General features: G+C 39.7%; 1 protein-coding gene across 1 annotated transcript in view; it reads right to left on the bottom strand.

Moving 5' to 3' along the window:
• The window catches only part of TEX10 (testis expressed 10), a 121154-nt gene that overhangs the window by 51684 nt on the left and 48141 nt on the right, over positions 1-21329 (bottom strand). Inside the window, exon 9 of the mRNA XM_054018625.1 lies at positions 18467-18644. Within this exon, the coding sequence (XP_053874600.1) occupies positions 18467-18644 (178 nt within the window). The remainder of the gene's footprint in view (positions 1-18466; positions 18645-21329) is intronic.

The following is a 21329-nucleotide window of genomic DNA, read 5'->3' as shown; positions in this document are numbered from 1 at the left end:
GGAAGGAATAGCAGCCACCAGACACAATAACTTGGACCAATTATATTTTATCTGGAACCTTATTTTACATTTGATGTTATAGATTTAAAGTAAAACTAATTTTTTTTTAATTAAAAAGTCCCTATTTTGCAAGGCCAAGTTATATTTTTCATTATATTCAGTAACTTTAAAATCTCTCTTTTTATGCAACAATGGAGTCCATTTAATAGTAGTGTCAGCATATATTTAGAATGGATAAAGATCTTAAACATGGGAATTATAATAAAAAAATAAACATACAGAGAAAGAGACCTAACTTAAAACTTGCTCTGAAGTCTCTCGTGTGTTATATTTTTTAATAGGTAAGACATAATGCAGAGCTAATAGCACCACCTATTAAGGTTGCCCAATACTTCCTATTATAAGACTTTGTTTTCAGTTGCTTATATCTTTGTCAAATTAATTATTTGGGTTGAAATTTCCCATGCTGCATGTCTGCCTCAGCCAAAATGGTTCAGCCATCTCCAAGAACGAGGTTAGGGGAATGTTTTGCCCATGTTAACTTCTGGTGACCTTTTCTTTGAGAAGCTCTAGCACCCCCCCCAAGATTTGAAGCAGAAACTTGAAACTTGGCGTGGGGTGGCCTGTTTGTCAAGGATGTGACTTTTCTTGCAACCATGAAAATCCACCCAAATTTGGCCAAGTTATAAGCCAGGGGACCCCAACGTGGTGCCCGCGGGTGCCATGGTCCCCGCCTGGGTGCCTAAGTGCGCCCATGTACTGGCCGGCGGACGGGCATCCGCCGAAATTCGGCAGCATTTCGGCGGCGACACCTCTGGATGACGCCGCTTGTCTGTGGCATTTCAGCGGATGCTCGTCCGCCACTACAGTCCTCCATGGCTCGTCGTCTGGCGCCCACCAGACGAAAAAGGTTGGGGACCACTGTTATAAGCATTTGAGAAAAATGCAGTTCACACATGCTCAGTACAGAGATGCTAGAATCTTCGTAGCTTAATTCCTCCAAAATTCTGCCTGCCCTAAGCATACTCCATCCCAGGGCTTCAGGGGCCCAAGCAGGATTTCTGTGCAATTACAGCACTGGACTGTTCTAACCCATGCTGGGTCCTGATCCAGGCACCAGAACAGTACACAGGGAGGAGCCAGTCTCTCTTAGTTTCAATGCACTCTTTGCTGATGCCCAAGTAGCTTGGAGAGGGAAGTTGCCTGAATTGCATGCAGAGGAGACAAGAGCTGTACCTGGGGAGCACAGACAGGGACAAGGAGCCTGGGAGATAAGGGGGCCTCAGAGACAGTCCTGACTAGGCAAGGAGACTGGAACTGGGAGCCGAGGGAAGCAGAGAAAATTGAGACTAGATGGGCAAGGAGAGAAGGTGTCAGGGAGGGAAAGATTTATTGGATAAACACCAATTTCCTTCCCTCCCTCCCTTCCCCCCCCCCCCCCAAGGTGTTTTATTGGTGTTCATTGGTTACAACCAAAAATCCTACAGTGGAAGCCCTTAAGTCTCCTGGTGAAGACAATGGCAGACTACAGGGAGGACAGTTCTCCAATGACAGGGAGGACTCTTTTCCGTGACGGTGAGGAATAGACCTCTAGAGGTTGACACAATGTGTAAGGTGCCCTGGTTCTTCCTGCTCTCAACTACCGAGGTCAGGATCGATGCTGAGAGGTGTGACAACACAGCCAGAGTTGTGCTGGTTGAGTCCAGAGTTGCAGGCTGCTCCTTCTCTCCAGCCCATGATGCTGTGCAGGGCTTGAAGGATTTCCCTCTAGAGGCCTTGCCATATGAGTCCTTCTGGGAAGGCACTGAACTCCTGCCTTGGACTCAGAGAGCCCATTTCAGGGCCTGACTTCAACACTGGAAGTGATGGTGATGCTGACTTCGACATCAATGTGGAGGTCAGGACAGGTGCTGGGCAGAAGTGGGCAAACTACGGACAGCGGGCCACATCTGGCTCGCGAGATCCTCCTACCCGGCCCCGAGCTCCTGGCCTGGGAGGCTAACCCCCGGCCCCCTCCCCTGCTGTCCCTCCTCCCCCGCAGCCACAGCTCACTGCGCTGCCGGCACAATGCTCTGGGCGGCGAGCTCTTGCGTCAGGGGGCAAGAAGCAAGGGGGGGGGGAGGAGTCAGATAGGGGGCGGGGCCAGGCCACACCTGGCTGTTTGGGGAGGCCCTCCATACAATTTTGGAAACCTGATGTGGCCCTCAAGCCAAAATGTTTGTTGGCCCCTGTGCTAGTGTGTTGATGCCAGATCTTTTCTCATTGCTAACTTCTCTGCATCAGCCTTAGGTATCACCTGTCTGCTTGACAGGACACTGAACAATGCTGGCTTGTCCACTAGCATGATTCTGGAGCTCATTTCCTTAGAGTCTGAGGAGACCTTCATGGACTATTCCAGAAGGTGGAGTTTCATTTTTTGTGTGTGTGACTTGTTCATACTTATGGAGAAGGACAAGCACACCAAACGCCTGTCTGGAATGTGCAATTCCCTCAGGCAGAACAGACACCTACCATGACCATCCTTCAGGGGGATTAGTCCACCACAGGACAGACAAGGCTTGAAGCCCACAGGTTTTAAGTCCACTATTTTGAAAAGCCTACAGAGGGAGCTTATAAAGGGGGGATCAAATCACAGCGGTCAAAAATAGGAGATCACAAGTAGTTCTGTAGATTTTGCAGAATTTAGCCTGAGCTAGGAACTAGCAGGTCAGACACCCACCAGTTTCATCTTACTGACACTATGAGGCAAACCTTTCTGTCCCTGCAATACCCTCCCTCACTCAATACACAGCTTCTAACTTCTGCAACAAATGAGGAAGGGGTCCTACCAACAACAGTTTCTTTTCTTTCACAATACAATCTTTCACAATACAATCCAAACACAAGATCAGGTCCATCCAGCGTAGTGAACAAGGGAGGAGTCTGTTGTAATCATTGGGCTTACAACTTTACCTCATTTGTGAGTTCAACTGTAAAAAGTGAGGGCAAGTTTATAAAATGGCACAAAAACCTATAACAAATGCTGATGGGAAGAGGTGCAAAAGCAAGAGAGAAAGACTGAATTAGTCCAAACAAAAAGGCCTAGTAATATAACAAGGACTGTATTAAGATCATGCCTAGTAAACAAGAATATTGTAAAACCAAAAATGAGTGAATCAAATTTTGGGGTGTTAAATCAGACCTCGTTGATGGACAAAATAATAATAGGATGGACTATTCCATGCATCACTTCCCTTTGGGGGTCCTTAAACAGAGAGATCTTGGGAAGAAAAGTTGGCTATTGGAGTGAGCTTCATTACCATGGCTTCCACACCGTGGAACCCCAGGCCATCATCATCCTGATCCTGAGAGACTTCCCAACCAGACTAGGCCAGAAAGAGGGCCCCAAATGACATAACCTTTACCATCAGTGGCTGAATCCCAATCACCACTTGCGATCTGAGACTTTCTCTCCTCAACCCTACCCTCTCATGTCCTTTTTCTTCCCAATCACTATTTCTTTCATATCTCTCTCCTTTATTCATTCTTTCTAATAAGAATCTGACTTAGCCAACCAAGACTGTATATTTTGCAACATTGTTGCGAGCCTGTGACCAGAAAGAAGCAGCTCAAAGCAATACCCTTAATAGTCCAATGCTGGCACAAGTTGCCAGATCTCAAAGCAGCTGATAAGTCAGCATGCTGTGCCAGTGTTTTTACAACAATGAGGTTGAAAGGGAGAGTCAACAAGAGACAGAACTTGCACTTTCTATGTTTGCTATTCTTTTCTCTCCATTTTTGATTGTCTTGTTTTGCCTTCTTAGGAAATGGGATTGGACTTCACCACCACCACTATCTCCAGACCATCTTTTCCCCCAAAAGGACAGTAATTACCATCTTTAATACCATCTACAAGACTGTCAAACAAAGGGGGGGAGGGTTGCTTCTTTCTAAAATCTCTCTTTAGAAAAAGGGGAAAAGGAATGTTGTTAATATTAAAGCCTTACTTAATATTTTACATTTCAAATGTTTTAACTGTTCCTACCTTCTTTTCCTGCAGCATTAATAAAAGGTTAGAAAGATTTTTAATGGTGTGGTTGCCACGGCACTAAGCAGGCTGAAGTCTGTACAACAAACCCTAAATCTTGTTTTAAATTGTTTAATGTTGGACAGTGACAGGATTATGTTAACACTTTTGACTCTTTGGGCCCCTTTATTCCATCTAAATGACTACAAGTCTCATATGGAAAAAATAATGTGACCATATAATTAAAGACTGTATCATAATACATATGCACAAGAGAGCCACACTAAAGTTGCACAAGCAACCTTTGTTCTGACATTTCCTAACTTTTGATTATTAAAGTTGCAAAGTCAAGCAATGTTATTTTAATAGGTTTTTGTATGTAATTATCAAATGCACAGAACATGGTCTAGGAGCCAGGAGATTTAGGTTCTGTGCCTGGCTCTTCCATTTACTGTGAGACTTCAAGTAAGCCATTTATGCTCTCTGTGCCTCAGTTCCCTCATCTGTACAACAGATCACTTATTTGAGGATGGGGCTAGGCTGTTTTCAGTGGTGGCAGATGACAGAACAAGAAGCAATGGTCTCAACTGCAATGGGAGAGGTCTAGGTTGGATATTAGAAAAACTATTTCACTAAGTGGGTGGTGAAGCACTGGAATGGGTTACCAAGGGAGGTGGTGGAATCTCCATCCTTAGAGGTTTTTAAGACCCGGCTTAATAAAGCCCTGGCTGGGATGATTTAGTTGGGGTTGGTCCTGCTTTAAGCAGGGGGTTGGACTAGGTGACCTCCTGAGGTCTCTTCCAACCCTAATCGTCTATGATTCTATTTGCCAGAGGTATGTGAAGTTTAATTAATTGTATGGGATTACTTTGAGAGCTTCAGATAAAAGGTTCTATAAAAGCCCAAAGTATTAGCATAGCCAAATATTGTGATACTAATATCTGCCATGTGAAGCTAATCTATAAATTAAATACAACACTAATATAGTCACCCTTTCCATAGGATCCAAACATCTACACCTCTACCCCGATATAATGCAACCCGATACAACACGAATTCGGATAGAACGCGGTAAAGCAGTGCTCCGAGGGGGGGGGGGGGCTACTCACTCCAGCGGATCAAAGCAAGTTTGATATAACGCGGTTTTACCTATAACGCGGTAAGATTTTTTGGCTCCTGAGGACAGCGTTATTTCGGGGTAGAGGTGTAGTTAAAACTATTACTTTTTGAGGTTCATGGAAGTGATTAGGAAATGGGATCAAAATGTTCAGTATAAAGAGAAATCTCAATTTCAATAACTAAATGTAGATGCATTACAAACAGGTGAAAATAGCAAACTATCTTGCACACAAATTGTAGTTAAATATATTAATACTTTCACAAATAACTAAAAACTATATGTGCATTTATAAAAATAAATTTAAACACTGCTCATAATTTAAAAGTTAGAAATATTTAACTCTTAAAACATGCCTTTTGTACTCTCCAATAGAAGGGGAGGAGATATATTTAAATGTAAGTTCTAGTTTCCTTTTTTTGAATAAATTCGTTTTATCAAAGATAGGAATCTAACGGTTACAGAACTGTTGATGAGCGGGACCTCTTCAATCATCTAGCCCAAACCCTAAATTAACTATGATAAACTGTACACTATAATTTCCATAATTTTATCTAATCTCAATGAGAATCTCTCTATTGTGCATGTTGTAACTGCATCATTAGGCAACCTGTTCAACAGACCGATTGTTATTAAAAATCAAAGTTGAATCTTATTAACTTAAGCTCACTGCTTCTTTTGCTATTCATGTCACAGATTTTCCAGGTAGCAGTTGTCAAAAGTCTCTTTTCTTACTTGTATTTGGCAAGAAAGTTGTGACCTTTTCTTTCAGATGCAGCCCTTGCTACTTTTATCCATGCCTTTATAATCTCCACTTTGCTGGAATATACCTCAAAACCACTGGGAAACTGCAGTTAGTGCGGAATGTGGCTATATCCCAAAAGGAGTCCATTATATTCATGCTCTGTGATCTATGCTAGCTACCAAATGATTTCTGAGTGAAGTTTAAGGTGTTGATTTTAACATATAAAGCCCTACCTGGGTTTTAGCTATTTCTGAAACATCTCTTTCCATGTGATACCATGGCAGCTGCAACATACAAGGTGCTTGAGATAACAAATACCTAGCGTAAATAGTAGGAGGTTGGGGTTCTCAACTCTGCAATACACTCTCTTACCCTCTTCCAGGCAGCTTGAGCTCAGATTTACTGACAGGAAATGTAGCAATTCAAAAATATTCATTTGCACTTTGAAATCCCTTACCTCTCCCACCATTATCTTTATTTTTGGTGACAAACTTTTACTCTCCAAAAACGGACTAACAAATACAAAAACTACCTCGTTTCTTTCAAAATAACGCACAACTTAAAGAGAGAAAAAAGCAGAAATCGTCCAGTTTAAGACATGCATGAAAGAGGCGCTGAGGCAGACACACAGCAGCTGCTGAGGCAGACACATGCTACAGATAGAACTCTTGGACATATTCTTCACAACTATTGTCAAATCTTTCAATGAGCCCTGTTGTTGCGGTGTTCTAGGCTACCTTTCAAACATATGCATCTGAAAAGCACATACAAAATGCGCAAATGGACACATATGGTAACTGCTCACAATTACATTTTCAAGGAAACAGGTATGCAGGTAAAGTTTATGCATTAAAGGAAAGAACTAAGATTAATGGGTTTAGGACATAGGGTGTAGCCGTTTGCATATGATGTAACATAATTAGGGATGCAAATTCTGCTACTAGTTTAGTCAAGCGTAGTTAGGGTTTGTCCACAGAAGAAAGTTGCACTGGATTAACTATGTCAGACAGCACCTATGAGACAAGGGAGATATTGCTCAGAAGCCTCCAGCTTTGTCATGAGACACCTGCACCTTCCCCTTCAGTCTTCCAAATTTGCACTCCACCATCATTCTGCAGCTATACAGTGTTTAATAACTTCTTTCTCCTATTGAAGTATACTGTAAAAGGTTTCATAAACCAGGGAATCAGAAAATAAGCTGGGTCTCCGAAAATGACAGGAGGAATCACCATCATTAGAGGGCTTAGTCATCTTGGAAGCAAAATAATTTTTTTCCATTGCATAAAACAGAGCTGACTTTCTAAATAACCTGGCATCATGGTTTCCTTTCCAGACTATCCCCATACTAATATTGATGAATTTTCCACAGTGGTCAACTTGGCCTTGCAGCTTGATGAAGAAACACCTTTTCTGTTGATGAATTCTGAAGCTAGTGTAGGAGGCAAAGAATAACTATCTGGGTCCCAACAGTGACCCCACTACAATTTGGAAACCCCAACCAAGCAAATCCATCAATAATCTCCCATGTATTGCCAAGCTTTCTGAGCTTGACCCACGTCTGCAGCACCCTCCTCCATGACAACAGCCCTGACAGTTACTCTACTAATACACAAAACTGGTTATCTACTAAATAGCAGCAATTGGGGTTGGCAAGCTTCCAGATGGTGATGACCACATATTCTCCACTATCTGAGGGGAATTCTCATGTTAGTGTTCCACCACTTTGGGGTGAGCTGGGCTCAGATCTCTAGGAAAGTAGCCTGAAATTCTGCAGCCACTGCAGGTCATCCCAGTTGTACACTACTATCTTGTTCCACCAGTTGGATCCAGTTGGCTGAGCCCACAAACAGTGCTCCACCAAGAGAAATGCTCCAGGAAAATGTCATGCAGAAGTATCTACTTGATTTCGTCCTCTTCCAGCAGTCTTTCTACATCATCATGGATGTCCCTCAAGTCAACCAGCACCATCTGGCTGTGTTGACTGCAAATACCTATGGAGCAGCCTGTTCATGTAAATGACTATCAGGATTGCAGCATTTGCCTGGCAAAAGTTGCCAAAAAAAAAATCAGGTGAATTATAAGACAACTGGAGAAGAATCATGTGGGTTATTGTTTAGTTTGATCCCAAGCCCCAGAATTGCAGTGGGTTCCAATAGGTATCCCATAATGCAAAGACCTAAGTGGTAGGACACTGCACCGAGGGATACCTGACCCAGAATATTGTGCGGTTATTTTTTAAAGGCATAGATCTGTGTGGATGCAATGATTACATGAAAGTAGCTTAATCCAGCATGAACAAAACCATATGGATGGACTTTTTCAGGATAGTTATACTTGTATAGATATAACAGAAAGAGACACTGAAAACTTTCCCATGCTGACAAGCTCTTAAACTGGTTTTGCCAATGCCTGTGTGGACATTTATTTTGTCTTAAGAGTGATTTATTTCAGTTTAGCCTAAACCAATTCTTAACTGACTTAAGCCAAACCAAAACAGGACTGCTTTAAACTGCAGTAAGAGTATCCACACCACCTTTTGCATCAGTTTAACCAAACTGGTTTAAAGTCATACAGTTAGTGGCTTTAGGACAGCACATTAGATAAACAGCGCTCACAGCTTTCCCACCAGATGGGAGGGATGGGGGAGAGGAGAGGAAAGGAGTAAAGGAAGGTCATGGAAGTGGCATTAGAAAATGCTGGAACTTTAACACTGCTCTTGCCTTGCCCCCTGTCCTCATATGTACGTATTCAACTAGTATGGGTCTGGTAAATTTTTCAAGCCCTTATCATAAATATTGAGGGAAAGATGGTGCTTCTGCCCCAATAAGCTGCAATATATAGGTAAAGGGCTAGAATTTTTTGGCTTTTAATCAACTCTTTTGGAGGATCAAGTATTTCGGAAGTGTAGGTATGGCAAACTGCAGCTAATATCTGGAGGAATTAAAGGGGATTTGGAGAAAAAAATATTATTCCTATTTTAAATGAAACAACAGTTTGGCCTCAGCATTATTAAAAGTAAGCTTTCACCTGCTACTAATTTTCTTTGTGGTTACAAAGGCTGTTTGAACACAAAAAGAAAATGCTTAAGTACTGCAAATGAGAACACTAATTGGTGGGGAAATGTACACTAATGAGCAAAGGGTGTTTATCAGAGTGTATCTTAAGTACAATAACTTTACCCTCATTTTTGGGCAATTCAACTAGATGATGTATGTATTTGGGAGCAAAACTTTAAGGGCATATGCCCAGCCAAACTGCATGCTTTATATGCTCTCTCTGAAAACCTAGACTTTTATGTACTAGTGAGCCATGGAATGAGTTATCCTCAGGCCTTAGTGAAGAAATGCACCACAACTCATCTGAGGCGCTACCTTTTGAGAATTCTGGTCTCTCTTATTTAGGGCAAATCTTTCTTTTTAATTCGTGTTCACCAGTGTCTTTAATCATTTTGAATTGAATATTTTCTCTCTCATTCTCGATCTTTTCTTTTTTAAAAAAAGGCACTAGAAATGCACATAACAGTATGAATGTGTGGTTACTAAAGCACTATAACCACTCTTTCTGGAAAAAAGCATTCCAGAGTGAACACACACTTTCTTATCTACCACTATTTCTAAATTTCTCTTCATGACTGACTTCTAATTAATACACCCGAACCTAGTCATATGCTTTGGGACTGTCTTTTTCAAATATATTATTTTGCACTTCTTTATACCGAAACATCTAATTTAATATACAAATTATCCAGACCTCTCTATTTTCAAATGTTTCAATTTTTGTAGTCCACAGTCCACCACTGGATTTGCTGCTCACTCAAACTCATATCAACATCTAATTAACATTCTTTCTAGGCCATTTTGAAATATGGTAATTTTAATCTCAGCTCTGAACTCATCTCCACTGTATATTAAACACTGATTATACTGGTCCAGTAAGGTACTTTTCTATCATGCCCCCCAAAATGGTGAGAAAATGGCAAAAACTAAGAAAAAAATTAAAAATGTCCAAAAAGAACTGAAATATTAAATCCAACTAAACTGAGGAAACTTCCCTGAAAATTTTTTTAAACATCTATGTATTAGGACTTGCAGTTCTAAGCTTCAACCAATGGAAAAGTAGGAACTGAGGGGGGAGGGGGAAAAGCCTATCATGTGTCCTTGTGCTGCGATGAGTACGCAAAACTGTACATTGCTATTAAATTCTTGATTTATTAATTCTACTTTTGGAACCTCTCCCTGCTTAATTTTTATAAAAATCCTTTATGTTTTTGAATTGCACTTTTAGCAACAATTTTTTTTCCACAATAGCCATGCTTTTCTTTCAAATTGGAATTGATCTCTTTTGGGATTTAAATATAATATTTTAAGATCACCTCTCTCACAACGATTTATTTAATGACTGTAGATCAAACATTGTCCAGCCTCCCTGTTTGGTTACCTATACTTTCATTCTCTCAATGTGCATAACTCAATTAAACTATAGCACCAAAGACTCAAGATAATCTAATAAGGAGTGCAAAATAAAACAGAAGTAAAACTGATTCTGAGAGAAGGTATTTGCAAGACACTTAAGACTCAGTACAATTCCAAAATACCTCTGGCTGTGGAGCCAACAGATATTCAGTGATCCTCCATGTCTCTACAGACATATAGGTTGTTTGCCATTGCAAGCAAGTGTTAAGATGTCCAGTTTCCCAGTGATATTATGGAGCCCAGTGCCTCCATGACATTCCAGCTGAGGGCTGAATTCCTCCCTAACTGTCCAAAAGGCAACCAAGACACTTAAAAGGGACCCACATCACATGTAGGAGGTCCATGAACAGTGATGACAAGCAAGGAGGAGAAGAGAGCGCTCCCTAAAACTATGGGAACCTCCACTGCCTCAGGAACTCCCAACTCAGCCCATGTCCCATGTGGAGAGGAGGCAGTCAGGAGAGTTACAGAAGACTTATTTTTATGCCCAGACACAGGTCCTTCTACTTCCCTAGGGCCACAATCACACCAACTCTCTGTGCAGCTCAGCAGAGACCAGGAATAAGAAATGGCCCTGCTTGAGGCCATCAGAGAGTTTGTGTGTTTCCCACCTCTAAAAGGACAGTGACATAAATCCCCACTGTTCATTATTTGTACGGTGAAGTAGTTTCTTTCAAATTTTAGAAATTTTTCAAGTCACATCATTAACAAAGACCATCAATAATGTTACGGTAAAGCAGATATATTTTCCTCTAATACAGATCTTTATCTGCACCGTATAACATTCTTAGGGATGTCTTGAAATGAAATAATGGAGAACAAATGGTGCTTAAACTAATTCAAAGCAAAAGATAACATCAAAGTAAAATAATAATTTCCAGAGATAATATTGCTATAGATATTGACATAGGTATAGATATGTTTCAATGCTTTAAACATTTTTTTAAAAAACTTATAAATAAAAAGCAGCATTTAAGTAATTAAGCTATTCTTTTCCTTCTTTGTACCTCTGGATATAGTAAGAAGGGAGAAAGAAGCTTCTCACAAGTTAATAATGCAGCATCTTAAATAGTGTACATAACTGATTGGAGCATGTAGAGATGCTTACTTCAGCTGAACAAATGCAGTAACATAACGACACAGCAGTGTTGCCCAAGTGTCAAAAAAGTCACCAGCTTGGGAAATCACAACTGAAGGACCATTGTTACATATGGTTTCAAATTATTCCAACTATTTTTTTAAAAAAAAGTATTAAAATACTTCTGAATATTACTTATTCACCTTCTTAAACTTATACTGCATTAAAAATACAGTAAAATGGGAAAAGAGACATCGGATTGCAAGTTAACTTCTTATGAAATTTGCAAAGTTAAAATCACAAAGAATCAGGAAATGAAACATTAAGGTTCCAACAGCAATGTTAATTCTACTGCGTCGCATACACATCCAATTATACACCTTTTGCCATATAAACTGTACATATTAAGAACTACATTTAATCAGAAAAAATGAATAGAAAATCTTACATAATCAGAAATGATTTGTCAATTGCTAATGACTTTAAAAAAATTCCTCCAATATTTGCCTGCTAAGTCATCCATAGACAATGTCTACCAAAAAAAAACAAAAAAACCTTCAGAAAGTTAGATGTGTTACAGAATCAAAGTATTTTTCAAACCTTTTAACTAATTAAGCCTTAAAACACCCATGTGAAGTAGAAAAAGTATTATCCTCATTTTAAAAATGAAACTGAGGCAGAGAGGTTACAATGGAATATACGTTCCAACTCTAATTATAGCAGTTTCTACTATCAGAGGTTCATCTAATATATTTCTCCCATCACTGGAGAGAATTTCTCCCCACCTATATATACCCATATGCTGGAATTGCAAGTACAGCTCCATAGTTAAGGTTCAGTTGAGATTTGAACTTAAAGCAGGTATTGGACCACTTTGTTATGTGCGCAGAATAAAGCATACTCTCCCCAAAATTACAGCACTTGCTCTTTGATGAGTACTGAATTAATGTTCTGCGAATTTACAAGTAAACCCATTAATTTGGGAGTTAAAGAATCTATTCAAAATTAATTGTAAGAAATTAAGCACACTGTCCATTTTTTGTCTCAAATGATCTCAGCCCAGGCATTATCAATTTACACAAAAGCTAGCAGAGCTGGATCTCGGAGATTTGGCGCAATCAGTAGATTCAGACAATATAGATATTTATTTATTTTTAGGAACAATGGGAATTTCATCTATTACGTTTCTTAAATAAAAGTTTTTCCATCAGAAGTCAAATAATGTTCTCCTTCAGAGAAACTCAAATACGCTCTACCATCTTTCATTGTTCTGAGTGGGACTGAGGCCAGGCTGCCCTTAGTAAAAGTGGTCCATCCATTTGCTCCACATGCTGCTCCTTTCTGCCACCTAACAGAACTGGGGAACTACTATTTTCCAGAAAGACAGGTTGACTCCATGAGGGAAAAAAAAATTGACACCTTCTAATGTCTTTAAAAATCAGTTCACAAACACTAATGTGCATTATTATAATTTTGTGGGTATTGCCTCGTGTCACTCTGGTGCTGAGGTAAGGTTGTTTGGGTGCCTTAACTGGATTTGCATATCATAATGTATTTGGTTTTCTTTTAAGTCTAATATATACTCCTCTGAAGTTCCTGGGTTTATAATGCTCCTTTTGGGGATAATTACAATGTCCCTGTAATATTTTTACCCAAAATTTGTACTGTCTGTCTAGAAAAGTGTCCTGTTTTTAACAGCATAATACCCTAATTTTTTACCCAAAATATTTACTTTCAACATTAACTCTAATTTAATGACAGGTTTCAGAGTAGCAGCAATGCCCCTCTGCCATGTACATTGGCCAAACCGGACAGTCTCTCCGCAAAAGAATTATGGACACAAATCTGACATCAGGAATCATAATACTCAAAAACCAGTGGGAGAACACTTTAACCTGTCTGGCCATTCAATCACAGACCTGCGGGTGGCTATCTTACAACAGAAAAACTTCAAAAACAGACTCCAACAAGAGACTGCTGAGCTGGAATTGATATGCAAACTAGATACAATCAATTTAGGATTGAATAAGGACTGGGAATGGCTGAGCCATTACAAACATTGAATCTATCTCCCCTTGTAAGTATTCTCACACTTCTTATCAAACTATCTGAACTGGACTAGTTTGATTATCACTTCAAAAGTTTTTTTCACTTACTTAATTGGCCTCTCAGAGTTGGTAAGACAACACCCACCTCTTCATGCTCTCTGTATGCGTGTATATATATCTCCTCAATACATGTTCCATTCTATGCATCCGAAGAAGTGGGCTGTAGCCCACGAAAGCTTATGCTCTAACAAATTTATTAGTCTCTAAGGTGCCTCAAGTACTCCTGTTCTTTTTCCAATTTAATATAGGTTTTGTCTGAGAATACACACTTGTGTGTTTCTGGTAATATACACACAAATATACTCACATATACAGGTAACGTGGCTTGCAGTGTAGGGATAACTACAAGGAAAGACCCTTTTAAGACAGGAAAAACAATTATCAAATATAACGACGAGTCAACGGTGCTGCTGAATAGGATCTATTTAAAGTATCTGACAGATAAGCAGGTGGTTTGGACTAAAAGAAACTTGCACATGAAAACGTATCCTCCACAAAACAGAATTTGAATAGAAGTAAAACAGTGCCATCTAGCGGCAATCCAACAGTTACAGAATACTGAAGAACTTGGAGGGATTGATTTATATAAACTTGTGGAATACATGTGTTTTACCTATACAATTCTGTGGCTACAGAATATGCAGCAGAACCAAGCTCTTGCTACCAAACTGTGCAGCAGTCTGTTTTAATGTTTTGGGTTTTTGAAACTTACATTTTTGGCCCTTTTGACTATGAAAGAAAACTTTCAAAATACAAAGAAAGGCACATTTATATATATAAACTGACTGATGAAAACAGAGGTCAGCAATGGGCCTTTCAGAACAGATAGTGAAAAAGGTTTAACTGGTAACATACAAGGGGACAAGAACATTTAAATTTTCACTCAGACACGTTTTCTGTTGCAAGGTTGAAAATGGCTTTTCCAATCTACACTAGCAGTTGCATGATTTTCAAAAATGGTTCCAGAGGGAATTACTGCAGATATCAGTTTTCAGCAGTTATTTTTCCTTATGTAGATGGAAATGTAGGAATTGCCTTATTAGATCAAAACAATATTATTTGATAGAATACTATCCTGTTTCTAAGAGCAGACAACACCAGATGCTTCAAAGGAAAGTGCCAGAAATGCTGCAACAGGCAATTATAGAGTAACCTGTCCACAATACAAGTTTCTTAGGGATAGTCTGCACAAGACGTTATACAGATATAATCATTTTGGTATACTTAAGCCACCATAGTTATACTGGTATAACTCCCTGTGTGGACACTCATTCTGCAACTAGTGTCTTTTTCCAGTTTAGTTTAAACTGTTTCCGAAGTATTAACTAAACCAAGAAAAGGCATTCTTATTCTGGAATAATAGTGTCCTCAGAGGGAGTTACATTGGTTTAATTCATACTTTACCCTTTTACCAGTGTCACTTCCCAGGTAGACAAGCCCCTCCATCCATTAGAGGTCGGTTTATGCCCTGAAACAGGAGTTCACATGCCTTCTAAAAAAAATTTTAAATCTCTATTACAGTAACTTTGAATGTTCTCATTATTCGTAAGTGTCCAATTATTTTCAAATCTTGATAAGCTACTCATCTCAATGGGGCCTGACTGCAAACCTGTGCAGTGTTTTCTTTCTGGCTGCCTCTGCCAGTCAGCATTCTTTATTTTTATTTGTAAAACTCCCCAGCAAGGGGGCAGCAAGGGTGAGATTGCTGGAGAAGTCCGGATGCTGATGTTTTAACCACCATCTTGTCTAACTCTATTCAGAGTAGATCTATGCAACAAAATGGTAAAATGTCTGTCTACAGCAGATTTCTCACTGCTGCTACCATCCATGGAGCTCTACTTGTAGAAGCAACAATCAGAAATTTTAATTAAAAAAAAAAAAATCTAGTTGTAGACGAGGCCCTGACTCCACAGTCAGACTAAAACAACAAGATGTGCACAGTCAGTCACAGTCACCTCAGTGGGGTGTTGATTCCAACATACTAACGACAATTTAAATGTAAATTTTGTTAACTTGCTCACTGCTAGTCCTTTTAAGCAGAAATATCTTATTTAATGGTCTTATTCATAACTGCTGTTTGATGTAGGAAATACTGGAGTGGAGAGCAGTGGGTCAAGTTGGTTGTTGTCACGGATCACTAGGGTAGAAGACTAGGAGTTCAAAGCCCCTTATGGCCCCCACCCCAACAAATTCAAAATCACTCTTTGCCTCTGCCTGCAAAGAAGGAGGGTAGATTAGATGCATTATTTCTCCACTGCCAAAAGTCTTAACTACCTCCTGGGTGCCAAAAATCTTAACTACCTCCCACGCCTTCTGAGGTGCCAAAAGAACCAACTGTCCCCGACCAGGCTGCCAAAAACTCCAGCTTCCTGACAACTTCCAGAATGCAGTAATGCGTTTAATACAAAAATCTGCCACACTCTGAAAAATTGAGACAGCATAAAGTAAATTGTATTTAAATCAAAATAAACACCACAAGGAAAACCATCCCCATTGTATTATTCATTTTTGCATTTATTTCAAAATTGAAGGGATGTATTGAAATTGAGACTGCCACTGAACTTCCAATATATGGCCACGGGCTTTGCCACAGAATTTTATTTCTAACTTGCCACAAACTACACAGCGCCTTAATCTTATATTATAGTACATGATAACATGGTACGTACAATTTTTATCGGCATCATTTTGTGCATTGGTTGCATTATTCACTAGTGGTGAATCCATAAACAAGTTATGCAGGTTCTCCGAAACTACACTTCTACCTCGATATAATGCTGTCCTCGGGAGCCAAAAAAATCTTACCGCGTTATAGGTGAAACTGCGTTATATCAAACTTGCTTTGATCCGCCGGAGTGCGCAGCCCCGCCCCCCCGGAGCACTGCTTTACCGCGTTATATCAGAATTTGTGTTATATTGGGTCGCATTATATCGGGGTAGAGGTGTAGTACCAATACAATTTTTATACCACACCCCATCATTATGCATTGTGTTATGCACCACACACTTTACTGAAAAACTATTTCTTAAGTTTTAGAGTTTTAAAAAATTGTGTGAATTTCTCAATCCTCTACCTATAGCTTATTTATCTGAAGTCCAACCGTAAAGGGAGAAAAATTTAAGTTTAAAGATACCTTCTGTTACAGATCCACAATATTGGTGCTACCCCCCTAGCTTCAGAATAGTCTCTTGGAGAAACTCTTCAGTGTGCCAGACACCTAAGGGTCTCGCTCTTCCTTTAAGATAGGTCACACGGCCTCACCACCTCCTGTGGCCAAAACATCTGCGACTCCAGAACTCCAGTTTCACACTGCAAGCTCTGTTCAGTGAGACCAACTTAGGCCTGGTCTACACTGGGGAGGGTGGAGGAGCGGGGGATCGACCTAAGATACGCAACTTCAGCTACGAGAATAGCGTAGCTGAAATCAACGTATCTTAGGTCGACTTACCTCGCATCCTCACGGCACGGGGTCAACTGCTGCCGCCCCCCGTCAACTCCGCTTCTGCCTCTCGCCACAGTGGAGTGCAGGAGTTGATGGCAGAGCGATTGGGGATCGATCACTACCCGTCGATCCGGCGGGTAGTGTAGACATACCCTGAGAGACTCTCCTGATAGAGACTTGTACACTCTTCAGGGATAAATGCACCTTGCCAAGTATTTCCAGTGACATTCAAACAGCATTGTCAAAACAGTAGGGTTTAGTAGTCAACTGGAATACAGCATAGACAGTCCTTAGGTTAGCACAGAAAACTGCATGTTAAAGCATAGACCATTTTAGTTAGCCCCGAGCCCAGCCAAGCTGTAGTGAACCCATGGTTCAAGCTTTGTCTGTCTCTCCATCTGACCTCCTCAGTCAGATCACAAGTGATAGCCCTGGCTCCTTCCAGCAGCCAACTCTTCTCCCTCACCCCACACACACACACCCCTCTCTAGTCCTTTGTTCTCCAGCTGAAGGATGTTTGCTCAGCTTCCTGCTAAGAGGTGATGAAATCCATCTCCCTTTGGGTTCTTGGATGCTAGACTCAGTGTCCTAGTGATTGGATTTGCCATTATCGTCTCAGATTTTCCATTGATATGGGGTTAGCCTCGGCCAGTCTTTTTCCAATGACCCATTCAAGCCCAGACAACTAGGCAACATTCATACCTATGTCTATGAGCCTGCCCTGAGAGCAAAGTAATTTTCCACCCAAGAGAAACAATGTAGCATACAGGGGAAACTAAGGCACACATGGGCAATATAAAAATATTACCTAAAATTCACAAAACCTACAAGTAACCTTTTTAGAAGAAAGATACACTTTAAAATATCACGGTTGAAATACTGGCCCCATTAATATTCCTATTGACTTCAGTGGGCCCAGGATTTCATCCAATGACTTTCAAGCTGGATTTCTGAGGCTCTTCCAAGGCAAGGAGCAATTACTAACAAGAGATTAATTATTAAGAAGCCATCTGTCTAGCCAATATCATTAGGCTATTTACCACAGCAATCAAGGTAGACATTCATCTTAAGAAGGAGTTTGAAGAAGGGCAGGATATGACTACACTGATTACTGAGAGTTTTAATGTGCCATGGGGAAAACCAACAAAATGAAAATGAAAGCTGTCATCACTGGCAGAGCAAAGGGGGCAGATCATACCACTACAGAGATAAGAGACTGGAAAAATTAAGGGGGAACCTCTGGAGGGACTTGATCAAAGAGAAAAACCCCACGTGATTTTGACAAGATCAAGTTCCCATTTCTGGCTCTGCAGGGTCACATGATATCTGACCTTACATGCTGAATTACTACAATGTTTATAAACAATTACAAATTAGTAGTGTAATTATTACATGGTGAATGAAAACTCACTGCATAAAATAACTTGATATTTAAGAAAAAAAATACTAAGTTAAAAAAAAAACCCAAAAGCACAGATAAATAGATGGACATTTTACCTCAGATGCAGTATCCCAATGAGGGTGGCAGCTAGATCTGAAGACATTCTTCCCATAATGCAGCAGCGACTTAGAGAAGAAAGTAAGTCGGTTGGTAGACATGGTAGAAAGTATACAAGCTGCACTAAACGTTGCTGTGACTCTGCTGGAAGAAGAACCAGAGTGCCATCTAGTGGATCTACATTTTAAAAAAGGTGACACAAAAACTGAATTACACATTATATGCATGAAAAGATTTCCCCCCTAATATTGCATAAGACGCTGAAGACTGATTAATCTACCAAAGCCCGACTTGTCCCTTCAATACTAGGACCCATGGTAAATGGATGGCCACTGAGGACTGTTTTCACAAATATAAGAGCAAACCAATCAAGAAGTTTGTATGTAAGGACAAAGTAACAGAGAAGGCAAGGAAGGGTAAAGAAATCAGGAAGGCCATTAGGGCTCCTAAGTGGCTGTAAGTTAAAATTTATTAACAATACCAAGCATTTACAATACATTTTTCATCTTCAAAGCATTTTACAAATATCAGTTAAGTAAAATATCCATATGACTTTTCGTTGTTGCCTAAACGTCGTTTCTGTATGGCTCTTTCTATCTGGGTTTTGGTAACCACTTCCTTTTAGATTGTCCTTGTTTGGGTAAGTGTAATCCACTATAAAAAAACTCCCATTTTAGCACACCTATAGAAAAAGTGATAAACAAAGTAGCCAGACTCTCTGCAGACTCAGGGAAACAAAGATTCCATTATTTTAGAAAGCGAAAGGTTAGATACTTCTTCACAATTCCAGTATTGCTAACCCCAAGCATTCAAAGATCGTGAGTCAGCCCAAAAATTAAGAGATTGGTTTAAAAATCTTGAGATTGTTTAAAAATACTAGATTTGGAGTTCTTTTTAGACATCTTGGGTTTCTTGAATGTGTAGAGTATGCCTGGGTCACATTTTCAGACTTTTCTCTGCAACAGTGAAGTACAGAAACAATTTTAAAATGAAAACAAATTTTTATAATATCACTTGACTCTAAGAGTTGGGGCTTTACGAAAAAACAGTAAATATTGCAAGACTCAGGATTAAAACCCGTGAATTAGCAACACTCCAGTAAGAAATACTTTCTCCAGGAAATTCCAATGCTGCAGAATAATGGAATAGACAGAGAAATTATTATTAAAACAACAGTAACAAAAATACTTTATATAGGACTTTTCATCCTGATAGACCTCAAAACATTTTACCAACTTTTATATAAAACACAGGAATTCCTTTCACCCACAAGTGAAATGCGGCCTGGGATGGAACAGAGGAGCTGTTTAACAGCATATTGTAACACTTATTATTTGTATTGCAGTAGCAACTAGTAGCCCAGTCATGAACCAGGGGGCCTCATTATGCTAAGTACTATATCAGTGGTTCTCAACCTATTTACCATTGTGGGCTGCATATGCGGCCCACAATATGTTATGTGGGCTTCATCCAATACTACCTGTATGGATGTGAGGATGTCACATGGGCCGCAGCCGTGTGCTGATTGGGCCACACATTGAGAACAACTGCACTATACAAATATAACAAAAAGATGACCCCTGACCCAAAGATTAATTATTTTAGTACATGACATTTTGGAGCTAGAAAAGAAGAAAAATACTGCATCCAACTGATACAAGGAAGAACATAAATTTCTTGAAAATCTGGGCAAGCAGAATATAATTACCCAAACTGGAATTTGGCCAATACAGTAGGGCTAACTTCCCAACTCTTACGACAAATACCGTTCTATAAAAGTCTCATCCAAAGTATAACACCTCTAGGAACTAGGGCTGTCAAAAGACTAAAAAACTTAATCATGTGACTAAACACACTGTTAATAATAGAATACCATTTATCTAAATATTTTTGGATGTCTCCTACATTTTCAAATATATTGATTTCAGTTACAACACAGAATAAAAAGTGTACAGTGCTCACTTTATATTTATTTTTTATTACAAATATTTGCCCTGTAAAAAACAAAATACTTTTCAATTCAACTCATACAAGTACTGTAGTGCAATCTCTTTATCATGAAAATTGAACTTATAAATGTAAACTTATGTACAAAAAAATAACTGCATTCAAAAATAAAACATAAAGAGTAAAACTTTAGAGCCTACAAGTCCACTCAGTCCTACTTCTTGTTCAGCCACTCAGACAAACACGTTTGTTTACATTTACAGGAGATAATGCTGCACGCTTCTTGTTTACAATATCACCTGAAAGTGAGAACAGACATTCTCATGGCATTGTTGTAGCCGGTGTTGCAAGATATTTACATGCCAGATGCGCTAAAGATTCATATGTCCCTTCATGCTTCAACCCCATTCCAGAGGACATGCATCCATACTGATGACGGGTTCTGCTCAATAATGATCCAAAGCTGTGCGGACTGACCGCATGTTCATTTTCATCATTTGAGTCAGATGCCAGCAGCAGGTTGATTTTTTTTTTTTTGGTGGTTCGGGTTCTGTAGTTTCCACATCGGAGTGTTGCACTTTTAAGACTTCTGAAAGCATGTGCCACACCTTGAACCTCTCAGATATTGGAAGGCACTTCAGATTGTTAAACCTTGGGTCGAGTGCTGTAGCTATCTTTAGAAATCTCACATTGGTACCTTCTTAGTGTTTTGTAAATCTGCAGTGAAAGTGTTCTTAAAACAAACAATGTGCTGGGTCATCATCCAAGACTGCTATAACATGAAATATATAGCAGAATGCGGGTAAAAAAGAGCAAACATACAATTCTCCCCCAAGGAGTTCAGTCACAAATGTAATTAGTGCATTATTTTTTAATAAGTGTCATCAGCGTGGAAGCATATCCTCTGGAATGGTG

The sequence above is a fragment of the Malaclemys terrapin genome, chromosome 2 (genome assembly GCF_027887155.1).
Source record: "Malaclemys terrapin pileata isolate rMalTer1 chromosome 2, rMalTer1.hap1, whole genome shotgun sequence".
NCBI lineage: Eukaryota > Metazoa > Chordata > Testudines > Emydidae > Malaclemys > Malaclemys terrapin.
This window is presented reverse-complemented; position numbering and strand designations above follow the sequence as displayed.